The 22,455-nt window shown below is 37.6% G+C and overlaps 1 protein-coding gene and 1 long non-coding RNA gene across 9 annotated transcripts in view; one reads left to right on the forward strand and one right to left on the reverse strand.

Annotated features, from left to right (window-relative positions):
* The first annotated feature begins 694 nt into the window (after positions 1 to 694).
* Positions 695 to 22,455, forward strand: part of LOC139984806 (tolloid-like protein 2) — a 50,126-nt gene continuing 28,365 nt past the window's right edge. For 6 of the 7 annotated variants that reach the window (XM_071998870.1, XM_071998872.1, XM_071998873.1 and 3 more), the window contains exon 1: positions 695 to 937. In XM_071998870.1, the coding sequence (XP_071854971.1) occupies positions 911 to 937 (27 nt within the window). In that variant the 5' untranslated portion in view covers positions 695 to 910. Of the gene's footprint in view, positions 938 to 15,614; positions 17,507 to 22,455 lie in introns of those variants that run through there. The other variant, XM_071998871.1, reaches the window with a different exon arrangement.
* Positions 7,348 to 11,011, reverse strand: LOC139954614 (uncharacterized). 2 transcript variants are annotated; one of them, XR_011788135.1, is made up of 3 exons: positions 10,338 to 11,011; positions 9,317 to 9,528; positions 7,348 to 7,690 (listed from the first exon to the last, which is right to left on the reverse strand). It is a non-coding gene; the product is annotated as an uncharacterized lncRNA (long non-coding RNA). The 2 variants fall into 2 exon arrangements; XR_011788134.1 differs by having other exon boundaries at positions 9,317 to 9,531.

The raw sequence follows: 22,455 nt of genomic DNA on the forward strand, positions 1-22,455 counted from the left end.
GTATTGTCTGATATCACCAATACTTTACTTAAGACTCCCAAGTTCCTTAGAAAATTATTTTTAATGCATTCTGAGGCATATTGTTAAACTCTAAATTAAGTATACCTACGATTTTAAGTCTTAGCGCAAGGTTGTATACTAATAAATACCACGGAACTTTTCTGTGAGGTTGAGAAGGGAGGGGTGTGGAGAGGGGGGGGGGTGTATACATCCGATGTTGAGCTTTTAATCTTCCCTACTTAATGTGAAGCCACCCGACTAAATAATTGCCTATAGGCTGACGATGAAGGCCACGCCAACCCCCCCCCCCCCCACCCCTCCCTCTCCACGCGCACGCCACAGCTGTGTTCTGTGCTGTTAAGACAAATAATACATTATACAACAAAAGTTACAGTCAGAGGGTTGGGCGTGCCAAGTAAGTTATTCAAATTCAGTTCCATACTGTGACAGGGGTATGTCTCGTAGGTTGTTTATCGACGCCAGTTACGTTGGAAACTGTAAAATGTTATTATTTTATGACATTTCTGATGTAACAACGCATTAATATCATTACACGCCCGTTGTCCGTTGATATATATGATTAAGAGTCAAATGGAATTGTTAGCGGTGATTCACAATCTGAACAAAGGATATGAAACAGAAATTAGGTAAACATTCTGTTTGAGTGAATAATTGTGTGATTTTCTTTATCTTTGGTTCTCACAGGTATGGCGAACATGTTACTCGATGGCTTGGAGGATGAATCGACGACGTATTAATTTGGGTTGATTTATTTTCTTTGGATTTTGTTTTTGAGCTAATCGGAAATCTCTTAAATATCAACGATTTGAATAAGCCGAACTTCACTTTATTTGCCTCCTCGTCAATTTAAGACATTCTCTTGGATGTCTTCCCGTGCCAGTAATTTATAATGGCTACGAATGGTGGTTTCGAAGCGGTAAGTACTACTGGATTCATATTATAACGCTAGAAATGGGTGAGATGATGGGGGGGGGGGGGATACCATCTAAGCGTGGGTCAATTAGGCCAATTCGCATAGTAAGCTCAGGGAGGTGTTAGAGATAGAGAAACAGCGACTTATTGAACCGTTGAGGCGATATGCTTTCCCGGAAATTGCAGGAAATTGTTTTAAAGAAAAACAGAAACATTTAGACTTATTCCATAGTACTTGCTAATGATGAACCCAAAATTCGATAAACGCTGTAATATATGATTTAGTAGATTTATCTTTTCAGGCGTTTTAATCTAAAAGACCAGATATTTATAAGAGTTGTCGGCTAAGCACATCACGTCTGCAAAGTATGTTGTTTATACTGTGTCATAGTCTGATGGATTTTATAGATTGTTAAAGCTTCAGCGTTAATTGGGAAGGATAATCATACTTATACTGTAGAAACACATGTAACACCTCCCGCCTGGTTAGCTGTCACATGTGACTGTGTGACATTGAATGGGCTGGGGAAGGGAGTTGTCAGGCACCCTGGAGAGAGGTTGCATTGTCTAAAGGTTTTTCAATTACAATTTTATTTTAATTTTTCAACTGAAGCTAGGATGCTTTTTAGTAACCGTAAATGGTATATTTTTTAACGAAACCTGCGCCTTTTATTTATTAAACAAAAGACACTTTTGTGTTTTTTTTTACAAACTGGGCAAGGGAGATTGCCCCTGTACCCCACGCTTTCGCCGCTCAGTCCAGTAGCAAATGTTTTAATCAATTTATCGCATTCGACCAAGTCACAAGGAAACAGTGCAACTCTAGAAAGCTATTAAGTGCGGCGTTTTGCCGCAATTATTTATTTTTTAGACAATCTGGAAGCACGTGTTATACGGTTATGTAATGTTTGTCATAAACTTCAAACTGACTAAAAATCCTGCCACTCAAATATGAGAATACTACTTGGACAAGCTAAATGAAACCATGTTATAGGATGTACGACATCTGTCTCCGAAGAACCTAAAGTGATTGATTCCAACTTTGTATTTTCCTAGTAATTTATTTATTTTTTTGCTTTTCTATAGCTACAGCTAAGTTTTCTGATTTCGTCAAGTTTACTCTACTTTTTCCTCGTAATATGATAGGCCTGTCTAATTTGTTTGCGTTTCTAGTAACTATAACTTTGTCGAAACTTTAAGTCTTCTCTCAGCCCCGGCCAGGGGACTACAAAATCTTAATCCGGCCCTGAACCTTAACCCGGCTCTGACTATATAGTATTAAACAGTTCTTGTCACAAATCAGTTTTGCTGCAACTTATGCAAGTTTCAGAAGTCAACAAACTGAAACCTATTCTAAGAGGGAACTAAAACTAAAAGAGCCAAGATAATAAGAAAACTTATTATCACTTCATAATTTAATTGAGATATGAAACGGTTTCACTTCCCGATAGCAATATCGACAACAACATGTCACAAGTTAAAGGAGGAACTGCAGTATAACGAGAAACCTTGAATGAGGGAAGTTGAAGATTGAGAATATGGATGATAACCTTAGATTATTGCAGCTGACTAACTCTTCAAATGTCTGTTTAAAGGACATTTTGTTGACTGAGGTTCGATTTCTTGAACGGCTGAAAATATTCTGCATCTGTATGTATAGATCCAAATCACATCGTAACATTTTATATGGCGTAGATTTTGAATTTGTCAAATTTATTGACATTTGTTGAACGCATCGGGCAACAGCGTATAGAGTGAATGATGTTATCATAGCAATTGAACTGGTATAAAAAAAATCATCTTTTATTTTTATAATATGTAAATCATTGATCTACAGAGCCCAATTAATATTTCTTCAAAAATTTTAATATTTCTTCAAAAATTTAAATTTTGATGAAATGAAAATGAGTACGGAGGTCATTCAAAGCTAAGCAACCATTCTCGTATGTTTCACATATCAAGGATTAAATCAACTAGGAGATATTGAGATATTGTTTCGGGCATATTCTCTTTGACATTCGAGAGATTACGTTACAATGTACCTTGATGACATCACAGACCACCTGCTGAGACCCTTTTTTTCTGATGAAAAGAAGAGCCTTGCTGGCCAAAATAGATTACAATAAATCAGAGTGTAGCTAGATTTCTTTCTTTTTTCTTCAGGAGGGCCAAATGCTTTTCTGGAGTGGGGAAATGGGAGACAATATCTATACTTAAAAGAGGAACTTTCTCTGACAATTTAGAGGGCATACGTCCTCGTGCAATACCCCCCCCCCCAGTTTCCCACTGTATACAATATGACATGCTTCGAGATATGGGCAAGATGATGAGAAGGATTTTTCTAATAGGCCTATACCGTTGTGGAATATGTCACTCTTTTAATAAGATATGTGTTACATTGTTACACCGGAATGTCCCTTTAAGTTATATGGTGCTTCTCTTCAAGTTATATGGTGCTTTTCTTTAAGTTATATGGTGCTTCTCTTTAGTTACATGGTGCTTCTCTTTAGTTATATGGTGTTTCTCTTAAAGTTATATGAGTGCTTCTCTTAAAGTTATAAGGTGCATCTCTTTAAGTTATATGAGTGCTTCTCTTTAAGTTATATGAGTGCTTCTCTTTAAGTTATATGGTGCTTCTCTTCAAGTTACATGGTGCTTCTCTTAAAGTTATATGAGTGCTTCTCTTTAAGTTATATGGTGTTTCTCTTTAAGTTATAAGGTGCTTCTCTTTAAGTTACATTGTGCTGTTCTTTAAGTTATATGGTGCTTCCCTTTTAGTTATGTGGTGCTTCCCTTTTAGTTATGTGGTGCTTCTCTTTAATTTATATGGTGCTTCTCTTTAAGTTACATGGTGCTTCTCTTTAGTTATATGGTGTTTCTCTTAAAGTTATATGAGTGCTTCTCTTAAAGTTATAAGGTGCATCTCTTTAAGTTATATGAGTGCTTCTCTTTAGGTTATATGGTGTTTCTCTTTCAGTAACATGGCGTTTCCCTTTAAGTAACATGGCGCATCCCTTTAAGTTACATGGTGCTTCCCTTTAAGTTATAAGCTGCTTCCCTAATTAAAATGAGTGCTTCTCTTTAAGTTATATGGTGCTTCCCTTTAAGTTACATTGTGCTTCCCTTTAAGTTACATGGTACTTCCCTTTAAGTTATATGGTACTTCCCTTTAAGTTATAAGGTGCTTCCCTTTAAGTTACATGGTGCTTCCCTTTAAGTTACATGGTGCTTCCCTTTAAGTTATATGGTACTTCCCTTTAAGTTATATGGTGCTTCCCTTTAAGTTACATGGTGCTGCCAATGAATAACAAACAATTATTGTCTTGCTTGTTGTCTTGCCCTAATAGTCCTTGCGATTTATATTTCATTAAACTTTGCGCAAAATTGATTATAGTGAAATTCAAAAGCATGAAATTACACCGAAGGTTCCTCCAATTATTCTTCAGTGTTTAATATTATTATTTATTATGATCATATTATCTTTCAGATCCCTACTTTTAATTTACCGTCAGATGTACTGCAACGGTGAAATTAACATCTCTAAAATATAAGATTCACCATCACCTTGTAAAGCTTCTCACGCAATCTTGATCTAGAATGAAGTAATCAAGTTTCATGGGTGTGGTTTTCATGATCTACTATAATAGCCTTTAATATGTATATTAAGTATTTGTTATAACGTGTAAATATGTGGGCTATACATTATGATTCAATGAGGAAGAACACTTTGAAAACATGACTGTTAGGACAACTGTATAACCTTATTAGGCTAGATCTTTTTCCGTCACATATGCACATGGAGACAAAGATCTAGGGGCTGTGGGGGTGTACCTCCCCTCCCCGTGTTTTGTATTATATATTCAAAATGTTATATTCAAACCCAAAAGAAATATACTAGTAGTCATTTACCTAGACTTGTGTTGACCTTATTATTTAAGAAAAATATATAATTTATAGCTTAAATATACCCGAGATGGCACCATTTCTGGTCTGAATTGTTCTTTTCTTTATCTGGAGGAGTAATTCAACCCCCCCCCCCCCCCTCACTCTCCAATACATTGGAGTCGGCTCCAACGACATGGCCGCAACCCTGGATTCGCCCCTGACATGATATAATTCCTGTTCTTTGTGTTGTACATTTAACCTATATGTTGGCCCGTGCTGTACTTCTCCTGACAACCCGTTTGGCACGTTTGACCTCTCATTGGTTAACTCTAGAGTATCCAAATCTTTCTTCTGTCGGAGAAAAGCAAACAACTTGAATTTTTCTCATTCATTATGAAATTGACAATATACTTACGTAGGCTCCTCTTGCCCACATATGACCGTGTGTTTATCTTCGGTAAATAGGGCCAGGTCGATAACGCGGAAACGAGGAAACCGCGGAAACCGCGGAAATCGAGAAACCTGGTTCGATATCAACGGTTTCCGCGGTTTCCGCGTTATCGACCTTGCTATATAGCAAGGTCGAAAACGCGGAAACCGCGGAAACGAGAGGAATTTGTCAAGGGAGGGTGACAAAGTCTTTTGGGCGCATTTCAGCCTATATTCGCCAGGAAGGGGTGCGGGTTTAAAGCTATTTCAGTAAATGTAGGTCGAACACGCGGAAATCGTACTAAGCAATGGATGAGTTAGATTATTTTGTCAAGGGAGGATGAAGAAGTTTTTTGAGCGCATTTCAGCCAATATGCGCCAGGAGGCGGTCGGAAAGGGCTAAGGTTTTTTTTTTTACTAAATGCAGGTCGAAAACGCGGAAATGTTTTTGTACACAATGAATTGCGTAACTAGAGGATTTGTCAAGGGAAGGTAAAGAGTTTTCGGCTCATTTCAGTCAATACGCGCCAGGAAGGTGATGGGGTTGTAGGCCTTTTCCCTAAATGCAGGTCGAAAACGCGGAAATGTTTTTAACAAAGGCGGAACTAGAGGAGTTTGCCAAGGGAGGGAAATGAAGTGTTTTGGCCGGCGCATTTCAGCCAATATGCGCCAGCAAAAGTGTGGGGAGGTGGGATTGAGGCTTTTTCAGTAAATACAGGTCGAAAACGCGGAAAGGTTTTTTTTACAATGGCGAAACTAGAGAATTTTGTCACGGCAGGCACGGTGAAGATGTTTTCTGGGCGCATTTCAGCCAATATGCGTCAGGAGGGGGAGCGGGAGGGGTAATTTTTTTTTTTTACTTAATGCAGGTCGAAAACGCGGAAATGTTGTTTTTTTACAATGGCGTAACTAGATGATTTGTCAAGGGAGGGTGAAAAAGTGTTTTAGGTGCATTTCAGCTGTAATTCGCCAAGAAGGGATTGGGGTAGAAGATTTTATTTCACTAAATCCCGGTCGAAAACGCGGAAATGTATTCTTCTCATAAACGATCAAAAGCTCCTTTGCCGTCCCCTAGCTGTGAAAATTCTCTAGTCCGCCATTGTACATACGCACGTACTTTATATATACCGACAGGGTGGCCCAAGAGGGGGAGGGGGAAGCGGGGTAACAGTCCCCAAAAAAAATGACAAACGCCTACAGTGGAATTGCGACCTTCCTTACCGGTTTCGAACCTCTGGACATACAATCAGCGTCCATAGCCTAGTGGTTAGGGTGTCCGCGTACAGAGCGGAAGGCCCGTGGTTCGAATCCCGGTGGAGGCTGAAAGTTTTTTCACTGTTCTTGATATTCCAACTCATTACGATTTTCATTTATATATATATATGTGTATACATTTAATATTACAACGTGCACACAATTGTTTTTTTTTTATCTTTTTCTGCCTGTATTTAGTGAAAAAGAGCTTCAAACCCAAACCCTTCTTGGCGCATGTTGGCCGAAATGCGCCCAAAACATTTCTTTACTTTTCCTGCATGCATTTAGAGAATTTCCGTCATTGTTAAAAAAAAACGCGTTTACGACATGCCTTTAGTGAAAAGACCTCAACCTCACCCCTTCCTGGCGCCTATTGGCTAAAATGCGCCCAAAACACTTTTTCACCCTCTCTTAACAAAATTATCTACACTTAAAACTTAAATTGGTTCACCGACTAACATAACGTTAGTCCATCTGGTGCCTCTCCCGACTAACATAGCCTTAGTCAGTTGCTATACCGACTAATTTATTCCTTAGTCAGTTGGATTTCTTAGTGGGTCATCTTAGTCCGTCAACTTAGTCGATCAACAATTTCTTAGTCGGTAAATGTATATTAGTCAGTTACATTAGTTGGTGACATTAGTCGGTCTTTACCGACTAATTTATATGAGCCACCGACTAGTTTATAGCAGGTTTTACATTAGTCAGGATGGTGCCTCTCCCGACTAACCTTTCTTAGTCGGTATCGACTGACTAGTTGCACTGACTAGAATCACTGAAAGAATTAAACCCGACTAGTTTCACTGACTAGCATCACTGAAAGAAAAGAGAGCAGAAGAAACACAAATAATGTGTACGTTGGCAGTATTTATTTCTGATAAAACTTCTGATGTCTACAAAGGCTGACTTTCGACAGATAGGGAAGAAATCACTGTAAACAAAAATCTGAAAATATGATTTTATTCCAACAAAGTTAAGACAAGTTAATGGATCAAACATGAATCGCAAAAGTATAGCACTGCACAATAATGCAAAGTTGAATCTTGGGCAAGGGTTCCTCATGACTTTCGTTTTAAAGTGGTACCCCAAATCGACACCAGTTAAGTCTTCACGAACAAAGAGTGTTTCTCCTAACTACAAATGGCCTCCCACTTGTCTTCAGGAAGCCAAAATCTGCACCATAATTGACCTGTGAACAGAAAATATGATATACGTGTAAGCACAGATACAGATATAGCACATGATAACTCACATTATCATAAACATACATTTACATTAAAATTTTATAACATATTGGGAAGTATACATTTAAATCTAGGTCCCTCAAATTATAAGCCAGGAATAGCAGCTTTACCAAATAATTATTAGCTTTGCACAGCATAACACCAAGTTATTTTTCAAAGCTTAATAATTATGTTAATCATGTTAATAATGATCCCAATAGACCGGGAGCCCAGAGGGTTTGGTTAGCTGGGAAGGTAACCAATTGCCTTGTACATCACAATGTTCACAGTGCATTCCTGTATATGAAACCAGACGACTTGCAAACCGACTGTGGTGGGTGTGGCTGGGAGAGCAATTTTAAAGTCACCTGATAGCTAACCTAGATCAGTTTTCATGGTAACACATCAAAGTAAGTACAATGTGTCAGGTATGGCCCCAAGAGCAACAAATGGCCATTGCCAGTAATTATTGGTGGTGGGGTACCCCTGCCAGTGATCTATAATTGACCCCTCAAGGCTGACCTAGGTCAGCTCATGAGGAAACCACTTGAAGCCGACTGGAAAATGTTGGTTAGGACTTCAGATACAACTGATGGGCATTGCCAGTAATTTTTATTGGTGGGGTACCCCTGCCAGTAGACCCCCAAAATGCCCATCCCCCATTGACCTAGATGAGCTCATGATGTAACCAGTTGAAAACTACTGGAAAATGGTATCACTTCATATGTAAGGGATGGGCATTTCCAGTATTTTATATTAGTGGGGTACCCCTGCCAGTAGACCCCCAAAATGCCCCCCCCCCCCCCTCATTGATCTAGGTCAGCTCATGATTTAACCAGTTGAAAACTACTGGAAAATGATTGACAGGATTCTATATGTAAGGGATGGGCGGACTCTGGCAGTGGTGGCCCACCAATATAAAATACTGGAAATGCCCATCCTTACATATGAAGTGATACCTATCATTTTCCTGTAGGTTTCAACTGGTCAAATCATGAGCTCACCTAGGTCAATGAGGGGATGGGCATATTGGGGGTCTACTGGCAGGGGTACCCCACCAATAAAAATTACTGGCAATGCCCATCCCTTGTATCTGAAGTCCTAACCAACATTTTCCAGTAGGTTTCAAGTGGTTACCTCATGAGCTGACCTAGGTCAGCCGTGAGTGGTCAATTGTTGATCACTGGCAGGGGTACCCCACCACCAATAATTACTGGCGATGGCCATTTGTTGCTCTTGGGGCCATACCTGACACATTGTTCTTACTTTGATGTGGTTACCATGAAAACTGATCTAGGTTAGCTGTTAGGTGACTTTAAAATTGCTCTCCCAGCCACATCCACCACAGTCGGTTTGCCAGTCGTCAGGTTTCATATACAGGAATGCATTGTGAACATTGTGATGTACCAGGCAATTGGTTACCTTCCCAGCTAACCAAACCCTCTGGACTCCCGCTCTACAGATCAGTGAAAATTTGACCAAACTTATGAAGCTTGCACGTAAATGATATACTAGACTGTTTTTTTTTTAAAACAGGTTATGAAAAGTATCTTTAATATCATTAAACAGTTGGGTACAATAGTTAAACTCACTCTTCCATCTTTTTTCTCTATGGTACTTGTTCCTTTGCTTTTTGGACTCTTGGATAAACTCTTTTGTTCTGCGAAGGGTACCAATATATCATCTTAAAACATGTCTTTACGCCATATATAACACAGTTCTCCTCTTCTGTTGTTGCCTCCACACTGGTGTCGTACATCACAGGAAACCTCACCCTTGACTTAGATATTTGGCTTTTCAATTCCTGCTGGAAAAACGAAACAGCAAAGTATTCATCATTTGAAAAAATAAATAAATAAAGTTGTCACCACAAAGTTATGTGAGATTTGCTTCCACTATAGTCTCAAAAAACAATCCCAAAGTTTGAAGCAGACTGTATAAAGCTGAAAATTTGAACAAGAGTGTCATCACCATTGCAACCAGAATCAAATGCCCAGAATACAGAGATAATAAAACATGGGCTAAATCTTTGTTTGTTTTTATGATCTTTAAAAATATAAAATTTTAGAAACAGAAATGCACTGAGCCAACTTATTTATAGGCCTAATCGTTTTTAGTTGTTATTTTGCTTGCTCACATAACAAGCCTGTTTAGACCTAGGCTAGAGGAGAATCAATACTTTGTTACACTAAGTTTGTCTTTCGGTCGTTTTGATTTAGTCTTACTAGTAGTACTAAAGTATATAATGGACCGGCGAAGACTAGAGAATACCCAGAGTTTTAGCAACTGCGTTAAACTGTATCATCTGATCTATTATTTACGTCAATGAGTTTCATTCAATCTAGGATCAAAAAGAGAAAACTAATTAATCTTAACCTTTAAACTTTGCTACTAAACAGATATGCTTGAATTACAAATAAATGTCAAAAAACATCATAATCTACGAATCGATGCATATACATATACTGTACATAAACAGAATAATTTGAATTCGCGCAAGTGAACCCTGCACTACATTGGACAGAAAAAAAACGTGCAATTATAGACCAAACTAAACATACTAAATTTTCCGTTACTTCTACATAAAATATCAATACAAATACAACAACTTACTCTTTTGGCAGTATACTAAAAGCACATGTTATAATAACTTCAGACTATCAAGCTTTCCTGAGAAAAAACGGTTAATACTTCTTACAGTAAACAAGTCGACCGTGAAGGAATGTCGCAATTGTTTCATGAGCGTGACCGGAAATTAAATACTAAAAAATGATAAATGAAAAGGTTAAATAGAACTGAAGCGTGCATCCTGACTGCTCGCAACATATAATACCGTTGACTAGCCAACATAATTTGTTCAGCCTACTGTGACTGTACGTTTGAAGGTCTAGCCTTGCTTATTCAATATCACAAAGCCTACCCATTTAGATTCACATGGGATATTACAGGAAATCTTTACCAAATGAGTGTAGACTTCAAATAAACTATTGAGACTTATAGTTCCAGCATTTGTTTGGGAATAAATTAGAAGATTATGTGCCACTGTTCAGTCTAGCCCAATACACACATAACACATTTTTAATTGGTGTTTAGAATGCACACTTTAGTGTTGAGAATGCACTGCAGTACCCAGTAGAAGCCTATAGGCTACTCACTGTCATTGCACTTGTGTATTGCGAAAAGCCAGCGTGACAACGGTAGCGTTACACTAACCATAATACATGAGTACTAGTGCCAGTGGCCTAACAATTAACTTTAATTTTACCTTCAAGTTAAAGGAATAACAGGTAGGCTGATGATGGCAGTTAATACCTCCATTCTTCTAAAGACCTTCTTGGGTGATTTACGGTTGGAAGTTGCTTAGAGTGATCGTATGAAACTATGCCAAGTCCAGCAAGCTGCCGTTGCCTCTCGGTTTCCAAATTGAAGTGAATCGAATTGGGTTAAAATACATTAGTCCGTCGACCGACCGACTAAGCTACGATTATGGCGTAAATCGGGTGTCCGTATCGTTCTTAGTCCATGGGTTAAATTACCTTAGTCCGTCGCCATCGACTAAGCTGCGATTATATTTTCCTTAGTCAGTGTAAACTGACTAAGAAGCAGCGATGAAACGAAGATTTTTGCTAGTTCGTGTGCATTGACTAACGTTACAAACTAATTTAACGTTAGTCCGTGGCAATATTGACTAGTTTATTTTTTCAGTGTAGTTTCGCCAAATGTTGTGAAAAAAAATACATTTCCGCGTTTTCGACCTACACTAACTGATAAAAGTCTCATACCCCCACTCCATCTTTGCACATATCGGCAAACAGGTTTTCCGCGTTTTCGACCTGCATTTAGTGAAAAAGCCTCAACACCCCTCCTCACCCCCTTCCTGGCACTTTGGCTGAAATGCGCCAGCCAAAAACACTCCTTTTCCCTCCCTGAGCAAACTCCTCTAGTTCCGCCTTTGTTAAAAACATTTCCGCGTTTTCGACCTCCATTTAGTAAAAACAGCCTACACACCCTCACCTTCCTTCCGCATATTGACTGAAATGCGCCGAAAACTCTTAACCCTCCCTGGAACAAATCCTATAGTTTCGCAATTGTAAAAAACAATTCGGCGTTTTCGAACGGCATTTAGTGAAATAAAATCTTCTACCCCCACCCTTCTTGGCGGATTACAGCTGAAATGCACCTAAAAAACTTTTCACCTTCCCTTGACAAATCATCTAGTTTCGCCATTGTAAAAAAAAAAAAAACATTTCCGCGTTTTCGACATGCAGTTAGGGAAAAAGCCTACAACCCCATCACCTCCCTGGCGCATATTGACCCTTCCCATGACCAAATCTTCTAGTTTCGCAATTCATTGTGTAAAAAACATTTCCGCGTTTTCGACCTGCATTTAGTAAAAAAAAACCTAAGCCCTTCCCACCCTCCTGGCGCATACTGGGTGAAATGCGCTCAAAAAAACTTCTTCACCCTCCATTGACAAAATAATCTAACTCATCCATTGTATGTACGATTTCCGCGTTTTCGACCTACATTTAGTGAGAAAGCTTTAAACCCGCACCCCTTTTTGGCGAATATAGGCTGAAATGCGCCCAAAAGAGTTCGTCACCCTCCATTGCCAAATTCCTCTCGTTTCCACGGTTTCCGCGTTTTCGACCTTGCTATATAGCAAGGTCGATAACGCGGAAACCGCGGAAACCGTTGATATCGAACCCGGTTTCTCGATTTCCGCGGTTTCCGCGGTTTCCGCGTTTCCGCGTTATCGACCTGGCCGGTAAATAGTGTATATTGTTTACACTGTAGGCTAAGCTTATAGTAGAAGCCGCACCTTACATCGCGTGTATATGCACTTTTGCATTGCATATAGTGTTCTCAGTAATTGGTTTCATTTTCAACTATGCGGTAACTGCAATAATAATTGGAAAACTGCATATAGGACGAGAGTTAACAGGTAGAAAATAAGCATCCTATGATGTGTTTCTTTAGCCTATCGTGATACCGGTTACCGTACCTTGCATATCCGATATCCTACACCTGATCAAATTAGAGGTTAGGAGGTTTCCATCGGTACGTGAGATAAAGGCGGAAAGGGAGGTTGGCTGTAGGAATACTACTTGGCGTCGCCTCCCCAACAATCCGTCGTTAAAGCAATGACGGTACCGTGGTTGTAGGACTGACGGTACCGTGGTTGTAGAACTGACGGTGCCGTGGTTGTTGGACTGACGGTATCGTGGTTGTAGGACTGACGGTACCGTGGTTGTAGGACTGACGGTACCGTGGTTATAGGACTGACGGTACGGTGATTGTTGCACTGACGGTACGGTGATTGTTGGACTGACGGTACCGTGGTTGTTGGACTGACGGTACCGTGGTTGTAGGACTGACGGTACCCTGGTTGTTGGACTGACGGCACCGTGGTTGCAGGACTGACGGTACCGTGGTTGTAGGACTGACGGTGCCGTGGTTGCAGGACTGACGGTGCCGTGGTTGCAGGACTGACGGTACCGTGGTTGTAGGACTGACGGTACCCTGGTTGTTGGACTGACGGCACCGTGGTTGCAGGACTGACGGTACCGTGGTTGTAGGACTGGCGGTACCGTCGTTGTTGGACTGGCGGTACCGTGGTTGTAGGACTGACGGTACCGTGGTTGTAGGACTGACGGTACCGTGGTTGTAGGACTGACGGTACTGTGGTTGTAGGACTGACGGTACCGTGGTTATTGGACTGATGGTACCGTGGTTGTAGGACTGACGGTATCGTGGTATATTGTATTTAGCATATATACATACATACATATGCTACTTATGAAATGATGTCAATTAAAGACAACTTTATCTGAATAAGATCTTTACCTTAAACATGAACAAAGTGTATTCTGATGCAACAGTTTAAGTATCATGTAGGTCCATCATTATGTCTCAAACTCTCAACTCAGTTCGCAGGTTTTGCTAGTAACTACTTCTGAATCGCACACTGAGCCTGATCATAAACTTCTCGCGAAACGGGGATAGGCCTACATTACCTAACAACTGCGTCTATAGCTGTTTTGTCATATATTACAGGTTATGACTGTAGCATACATCCGTATAACCTAAGCTTATATACACGCTAAAGGTCAAATGTAGGCCACACAGTGTGAGCCACACTACATTTTATTAGTGATAATTTCAATGCCTCCAATACCGTATATATACAGCACAGTGATTATATATGGAGGTGTTGTGATTTTGTTACAATAAACAGTCGTCCTGGGAAACCCGTTATTGTTATATTACAGATGAAATGGTTTTGAACAATACTAACACTATAATATTGTACAACTACGGTTCTATCCGAAAGTTGTATAGGAACCAGTGGCGGAGCGTCCATACAGTCAGGGGGGGGGGCGAATGCCCCCCTGACGGACTCAAATGGACTGCTGGCGCCCTTTTCAGCTTTTTACCACTTTTTACTTATTCGCGATTAATAACTTTTTTATTGCGCTCTCATCTACCTATTGACATTTGTCACATTTTGTTGGTGTAATTTTCTGACAAAATGCTCTAACAGCTATTTATTCTTCGTTTATCTGCAAATTAGCAAGTCTCGGAAAGGGTCATTTCCTGCGATCTATCTTTACTCAAAAAATTTCTGTACGCTCCGCGCCAACCTGTGGTGGCGCTCCGCTTTGATAGTGACGAAAGCGCCCCTACAGACCATTCTCGCCCCTCCCCCCCCCCTGACCAATACCTCTAGCTCCGCCACTGATAGGAACAATTATCTCTCCCTATTTGACATGTGTAGAAAATTCAATATTGTTCAAGTGTCACTTTTGGCATCAGGTGAATTTTGTTATGTTTCAGAACACTGGATGCAACTTCTAATTCTAAGCCACACTAATGTATTGGTAAGAAACGACCTTTGGAGATTCTAAGTAATTTATATCGACTACTTACTTTACTATGAAACAACGCCAGACTTATGCGGGTATTATATTATGTCCTGGCAACACTTTACACTGTTTTATACTACGGTATCAAGTATATGTGGGTTCTGTATCCACTACAAGATGAATTGAAAATAAAAATGATTTGCACACACTGACTAAAATTAATGACTAGGACAAAACAGTAACCGAGGCACTTCTTCAGGTTTTTTCTTCATTGTCGCATATTAAACTACTGTCAGATTCAACGGCAATTTGACTAAACTAATTAATTTATGTCTGTATGCAAACTATATGGACGGTATGCATACTGTGTTCTATAACTAATGTAAATTCACTACAAACTATAACGGTTATATATATATATATATATATATATATATATATATATATATATATATATATATATAAACATTTTATATATAAATTTTTTATATATAAACATATATATGTTAGTATATATACATATATATATATATATACATATATATGTATATATATATATATATACATATATATGTATAGGTGTGTGCGTGGGTGTATTTGTATGTACGGTACGTGTGTACATTACTTACATTTACAGGAGTTTCCATTCTATACTGAGCCCTACTGTACCTTTCCATTTTCCATAATGTATGTAGTTTCCGGTACGCCCGATGTCGCTCATTATGTATAGGCCTACATGGTCTCGACTATATAGCCTTTGAAAACTCACATTTTAGTAATTGCTGTTTACATGTACAATTGGAGCGTGAATTTGAAATTAAAACGTCCAGGTGAAGCGATTTCTCTATTTGCAATGTAAATTTGTAGAGATCGCGTATACGCGTACAATAAGTATTTAAGAGCCGTTCATATGGATTTGGTGTCTATGGATTTAGGCCTATAGCACTGACCCATATAACTTATTATAATATATATATATATATATATATATATATATATATATATAAATATTTACCACCGAGGCTGTTTTGCATGAAGAAGGACTACTTTTCTGGCATGATTATAATTTACTCTGACCAAGTTGATTTGCTATATATAATGTATCGTTATGATATGCCCGTATATATAATTTCCGTTTTCGAGAAATAAAGCAACACATAGCTAGACGAGACAAGACAAAGCATGTATTTCAAGTCCATCCGAACTTCCTTTACCGTCTGATGCAAGGAAGACATGGCATGTAAATGACATAAATATATATAAATATATAAAATCCATGTAAGGACAAAAGTATTACCAATACATCTAGCATGCTAAAATATTAGAGTTGAAAGCTTAAAATGCATTAAACATAGTTTCCTGGGCCATTTTCTGATCCTTAAGGTTTTCCCAATCATTGAAGGGTTTTTATTAGATAATAATTTGACTCGCTTTTAATTTATGTAAACGCGTATAAACAGCTGCGGTATCATTCTTGTATAAATCAGAGTCTTAGAGATCATTGAGGTACCATATTGTTTGTTGTTTATTGTTTGTTGTTTAATATTTGTTGTTTTTATAATAATGTTGATGTGTTTACAAGCGATAGTCGACATCGCTTTAAAATATAATAACTTAAAACTAAAGTTTGGTTTTCAAAACATGTTAAAATGTAGTTTAATGTTCAGATATTAGGATATAATGTTTCTACATGTACAATAAACTAGGTGCGCCATTCCGGCTATATAGAGCTATATAAACATATAAATCGCTGCCAACATAAGGTTTCCTAATTCTGTGTTTGTCTTGTGTCTGGGAATAAAATATCTCAGCCCTGTCAAAACATTTCGAGGGTACGAGATTATTTCAACAATAAAACTGCCTTTTGGGGATCAAACTTAGTAATCATAAATGCCCTTTGCGGTACGCCATCCCTCGCAGCATTACAATTGGCCTGTATTCGACTGAAAACCGACCTAATTCAGTGCATTCATATATTTTCCTTTGCTGCTGTCATGAATATTATTCCAGCCACCAACGCGTATTATGTTACCTTTAAGCTATCAAACATGGTTTTCTCGTAATAACCAAACACAAAATGTCACAAAGGCTATATAATAAAACCTGATCCGCGAGATATTTTGGTTTCTTACTTCAAACAGTTACGAAACCGCAAAAGATTTGAAGGAAAATTAATTTAAAAATTTAAAACAGAAAAGCAGTCCTCTCACGATCAAAAGGTGAATATATCGATTTCTGTCGATATTGATTGAAAGAGGCGTGACAATTTTTCATAACAAGGTTTGGTGTCAGAAAAGTTCCGCGCCGGTCAATATTCAATAAGGTGAAAGTTGAATTTATGTGCGTGTGTGACAATGAACTTTATTACGATATCATAGAAACGTGATTTTCTATATAGGCGACGTTCACACTTGTTATCTGTAGCAGTTTAAAGTATAGGCATGCATGCTTCCATCGTGTTAGGCTACTTGAAACAGCGAGCTTGTGTATTATTGAAGTTGTTTGCTACTTTATGAGTCGAACACCAGTTGATCAGGGATAACACGGTTGTTTTGAAAGTTGCCTATAGATAGTGACAAAAAAAATTTCTAATTAAAGCAGCAATTCCCCGGATTGATGTCGATTCGAGGAAAATCATAACCGGATTTCGGGATTTCCAGTTTTTTTCTTCTTCATATTTCATTTAAAATTCAGGAAAATCGTATCGGAAGCTGAATCTGAAGCTGAAGCACTTATAATCTCATTGGAGTTTGATGAAAATTTTATATGAAAATGGAACTGTTTTTAACGAATGGATAATCGTAGGATTAGTGTTATTTAGAGCGGATTATCACAGGGATAATCCTAGTTTCTTATTATTTTTTGAGTACCAAAACAAAATTGTAAATCAACAGGATGGCAGATGTCTCAGTTAAGGTAAGCAAGAACGAATCAAGCAAAATTTCTGAATTTCTGAAATTAATGTTTAAGAAGTACTGCAGTGCTCCCGTGCATAACAGTATCGTAGTTTAACATATAGAAAATGACTACTACCTCCCTGTTATAACCTTATCATCGAATGGGCGGGTAGGAAATTAGCAATGAAACTTTTCAATGGTCTTGGTACATTTTGTGGAGGGCCCTTGAGACGTTAACTACCGGTTCTTAAGAGAAAGACAAACGTGAACGTGAAATATATCCTCTAACTTAAGTTTCCTAATTACGTAAACCTTGGATACGGCTATACTACTTACTGAAATTAGAAATAATTGGTTTGTGACAGGTTGATACAGTTAGTGTTAGAGAATCCCCGTAGCATGAATTCTCGGCGTTCAATGGAAAAATAGTAAAGATATGAACTTAACAGCCCTCGTGCGTTGTCGTGTAGCAGTATTAGTATAAAATACATTTGTTTTTATATGCTACAACTGTCTTCTCATGAATGAACTGCAAAATTTAGTGAAAGATGCTTACCAAGAAAAAATAGCAAGCAAAATACAAAGAAAAGTCATATACATAGGGATGATTTCTTAAGGTAGGTTATCAGGGTTGCAGATTTTAACAGCCCGTGTTTATACCAGAAAGGCATCGAACGACAATGTAGGCTACATATATAAGTATTCGTCATTTCCGAACACTTCCCTATTTGGGATCAAACCCAATGAAAATTTAAACTTCTTTAGAAAAGCCCATTTCTATAAATAATCATAAAGACATTTAACAAATCATTCCATTTCGAACAGAGTTTACATAAGCGCGTGACTATATAGATACGGCTGTATGTACTGTGTGCAACGTAAATTTCGTATGGCGCTGTAATATATTTCTGATGTGCAGTCCACGCATGCATGCGTTCGTGATGCGCGCGTTTAGTTCTATACAGACACTACATACTGAATGCATATATTGCATATGGAATGGTAATTATATTAGAACTGCGGTGTAATCATTTAGTTGTATAATTGTTCTTATAAACAAAGAATCGTCTTTTGTTGAGCAAATTTACAGAATGATTTAAGCATGTAACACGGTACATTTTGACATTAATTTTTCCATCCTTATGTGATAACGCAATTGCCATTTTGGAAAGGCGGTGAACTGTGACTGTGTGTTTCTATGGCCAATGTATATGTGGCCGTTTGACCGCGTGCGTTTGCGTGAACAGTTACATGTATTATTGTTTATGACATGTTCAGGTGGCGTAGCCACTCCCACACGACCAATGAACTTCGCGAAGAGGGGTTGATATGAATATTGACATCTCACATGGTGATTGAGACAATGCGACGCTCCCATTGACACAAATTGATCAATTGTTATACATTAATCACCCCCATCAACCCTTCCCCTGCACCCCTAACCCCCCAACCCCCATCTTTCTCTCTCTCCCCACAACTCTTTCTTAAATTTTCGGTTAGAAATGTGAACGGCAAAAGGGTCCTTATCTTGAGGGATTTTGGGCTGACCTCGGTGTTTGATGTTCATGTTGGCACACATCTGAATTGAATTTCACATCACATGTAATCAAACATATCATAATACAAACGTCTGTCTGGTCTAGCGTGTAAGGCATAGTTCATACAATAACAACTTGGGTTTTATTCCACACATATAATATATACAGTGTTTTATAAAATAACACACAACTGAAATGGATTTCATATCTGATATAATAACACATATCATATTACAAACGTCTAACTGGTATACCGTGTAAGGCATTATTCATATTATTCATCAACTGAATTACATTTCATATTACATATAGTCCAACACATACTTAATACTGTATATAACATACATCTTTAATACATACATTTACTGGTTGATATAGATTAATTTCAATATCTGAATTTCATTAAAATCATACAAAGTACTGGCATGAATTATACGTTATAGTTTTAATGTGTCGTTTCATATATCAAATCCTAAACTGCGCTAAGTTTGTCATCAATTCTGCATACACGTGAATAAGCTATACCAGCGTAAATATCCACATTATACAGACTCGTTGTACTGTGTAATGCCATTTATAATGCTTGCTGTAAACACACTATAGAATGTGATGGTTCATTAATTAAGATTGAAACAATGGTTCAGACTTATATCATATACCTATTGTAGTATTCCGTGCTGATTGAAGTACTTGTCGAACGAATTGTTGGATCTTCAGCCCAAGGTTATTGTAATTGTTAACGATTTTGGGGGAATGATTGCTTGGTATTTTATTTACTCTTTAATATTTATTGCTTTACACTTCCTTGGAGAATTTTTGACCCAGACAGTTCCATTTGAAATTCAAAAATAACAGTTAATCAACTGTTTCGAGTAGTTGTACAGGGACATGCTACGTAATATGAAAGTAAAACTCATCTTAGATCATCTATGTATCAGAGTCTGTGATCTGATTCAAGAGCCTATATAGGTTAAGTATATGAAAGAAGAAGATAAACTATAACATTAATTTGGAAGAGCAAAACGATATGAATATAGTTAATGATCACACGATACAAGGTCATACTATAAACATAGATTATTATCATTATTAAGATAAATGATACACACTTTTGTTGATTAGAATTAACTTAAATAATTGATTAAAAGAGAAGTGTTTAGCGATCAAGAACGCATGTAGCATATACGTCATACCAGAGTGTATATGAGGAATACTGTAAAGGCGGAAAACCATATCTGTTACTAATAATAACGAACAGTTGATTTTATAGGGATTATAGAGATTATAAACCATAACTGGGTAACACAAAACTCAGTACAGACTGCCCTGACAAGTTATTGTAGCAATTGAAAATGTGGACGGAAATTGTCTGAGTTAAGATTACCATCATGATTAAATATTTCTTTAACTATAATTATAATTAATTATAACTAAAAAACAACTAAAAGGTGTGAGTACAATTTGTGGCAGATTTTCACTACACCTATATATATATATATATATATATATATATATATATATATATATATATATATATATATATATATATATATATATATATATATATATATATATATATATACAACGTAAAACATAACATGTGGGTTTACAGTTCATATCCAACGAATGTACCGGTTCCTTTATCAATTGTAGGTTGAAATATTGAAATAGTCTCTTTTATGTTTCCGGAATGCCTCATGTAGTTTCCTCCAACTGTTTCATTTACCGCTTCAAACATTTTTTTTTTCTCACAGATTTCCATTAAATTGTTAAACAGTCTATGAATTCACTTGTATTCCTCTGAATTGCCCTGTATGAATTCCCTTGCTATGAATTCCCCTGAACCATCAAGCAATCGACAACGATATTTCTACGCCCCAATACCACTTAAAAACCATTTATATTTAGGATGTACTGTATTCATGTAGATACATATGCACACTTTTCATGCGGTAGTTTACGTTGCTATGCAACGTAGAAGTCATGACGATTTCAAGTCGTTTGTAACCTAATTATTCAAATATTTCGAGCACGGCTTGTAGCATGTATCTACTAAAGTCTTTAGACTTTAACACGATGATATTGAGGGCTATACCGTATGAATGAAACTGACATTATTAACATCTTATTAGATGTTTGTGCCTTATTCCCTTTTTCGCAAGGGCGTAGTAACCGGGGGCTGGTGGGGGGCGCCAGCCCCCAGTGAAAAATATGGTGGGCGGAAGTATCTTTCCGCCCCCCCCCCCCGCTCCGCAAGTCAGAAAACCCCTTTTTCATTTCCAAATGAGAAAAAAAAACTCATTTGGAGCACCAAATTGCATCAAAGGCCAGGTGAAAATGCAAAATTATTTACAAAATGGAGTGGGGTGTTGAAGTGTGCTATATTGCACCAAATTGCATCTGAGGCCACCTGGAAATGCATCATTCCCCAGGCCGGCCATCAGTCTTCAGCCCCCCCCCCCCCACTCAAAAGTACCTTCCTACGCCACTGCTTTTTCGTAAGCACTCTTGTCAATCCCTGTGACGAGAACTACTGACCTTATGTAACACTAAGCTGAAATGTGCTGTTTACTAAGCTAACCACACAAATTAAAGTATGTGTTTATTATTATGCGTATACGTGGAAAACTCTTTTCTTATATGTCAAAATTCAGAACTGACCGTTATGCCTGTAAGGGATTAATTCCTACGGTTAAGAAGCTGATGAAAGTGACGCTAAAGCCAATATTATACTCTCTATGCAGCATTTATAGGTCACTGGTCACAATTAATTCACCTCATTTTAAACTGTTCGTGATCCCAACTGCGCGTGCGCACGCATTACTTCCGGGTCATGTCAAGTAATAACAACAAGAGAATGGGTAAATATGCAGAAGATGATTGGATCGTCATCATTGTCTCGATTCCTGTGAAATGATTTTAATAAATTTTTATTTCTTAAAATGACTTTCAAAATTCCCATTTCAAAAATTTAATTTAATTTAATGCATGAAAAGGAGAGTAGTTATTGTCCTTTGGCAACCTCGTATCCATAAAGGCCTATACTGTAGGCTGCGATCCTCATCATCTCAATTACGTTTATAATTTTCGCATGTGCAGTTGCAACATCTCAGACGAAATCTCTTCTTAGCGGGCCTCTGTGTCATATATAAATATATATATATATATATATATATATATATATATATATATATATATATATATATATATATATATATATATATGATTTATACCTATATATATATATATATATATATATATATATATATATATATATATATATACATAATATAGGCCTATTTATATATTTAGTTATTTATATACACATATATTGGAAATATGGGGCTGTCGTTTTGACAAGTAAATTAGGTCTTTTCGTGATACATACAAGACTTCCACCCTATATTTCGTGAAAGCAATTTTGAATTAG

This window comes from Apostichopus japonicus, chromosome 17 (genome assembly GCF_037975245.1).
Source record: "Apostichopus japonicus isolate 1M-3 chromosome 17, ASM3797524v1, whole genome shotgun sequence".
Taxonomy (NCBI): Eukaryota; Metazoa; Echinodermata; class Holothuroidea; order Aspidochirotida; family Stichopodidae; genus Apostichopus; species Apostichopus japonicus.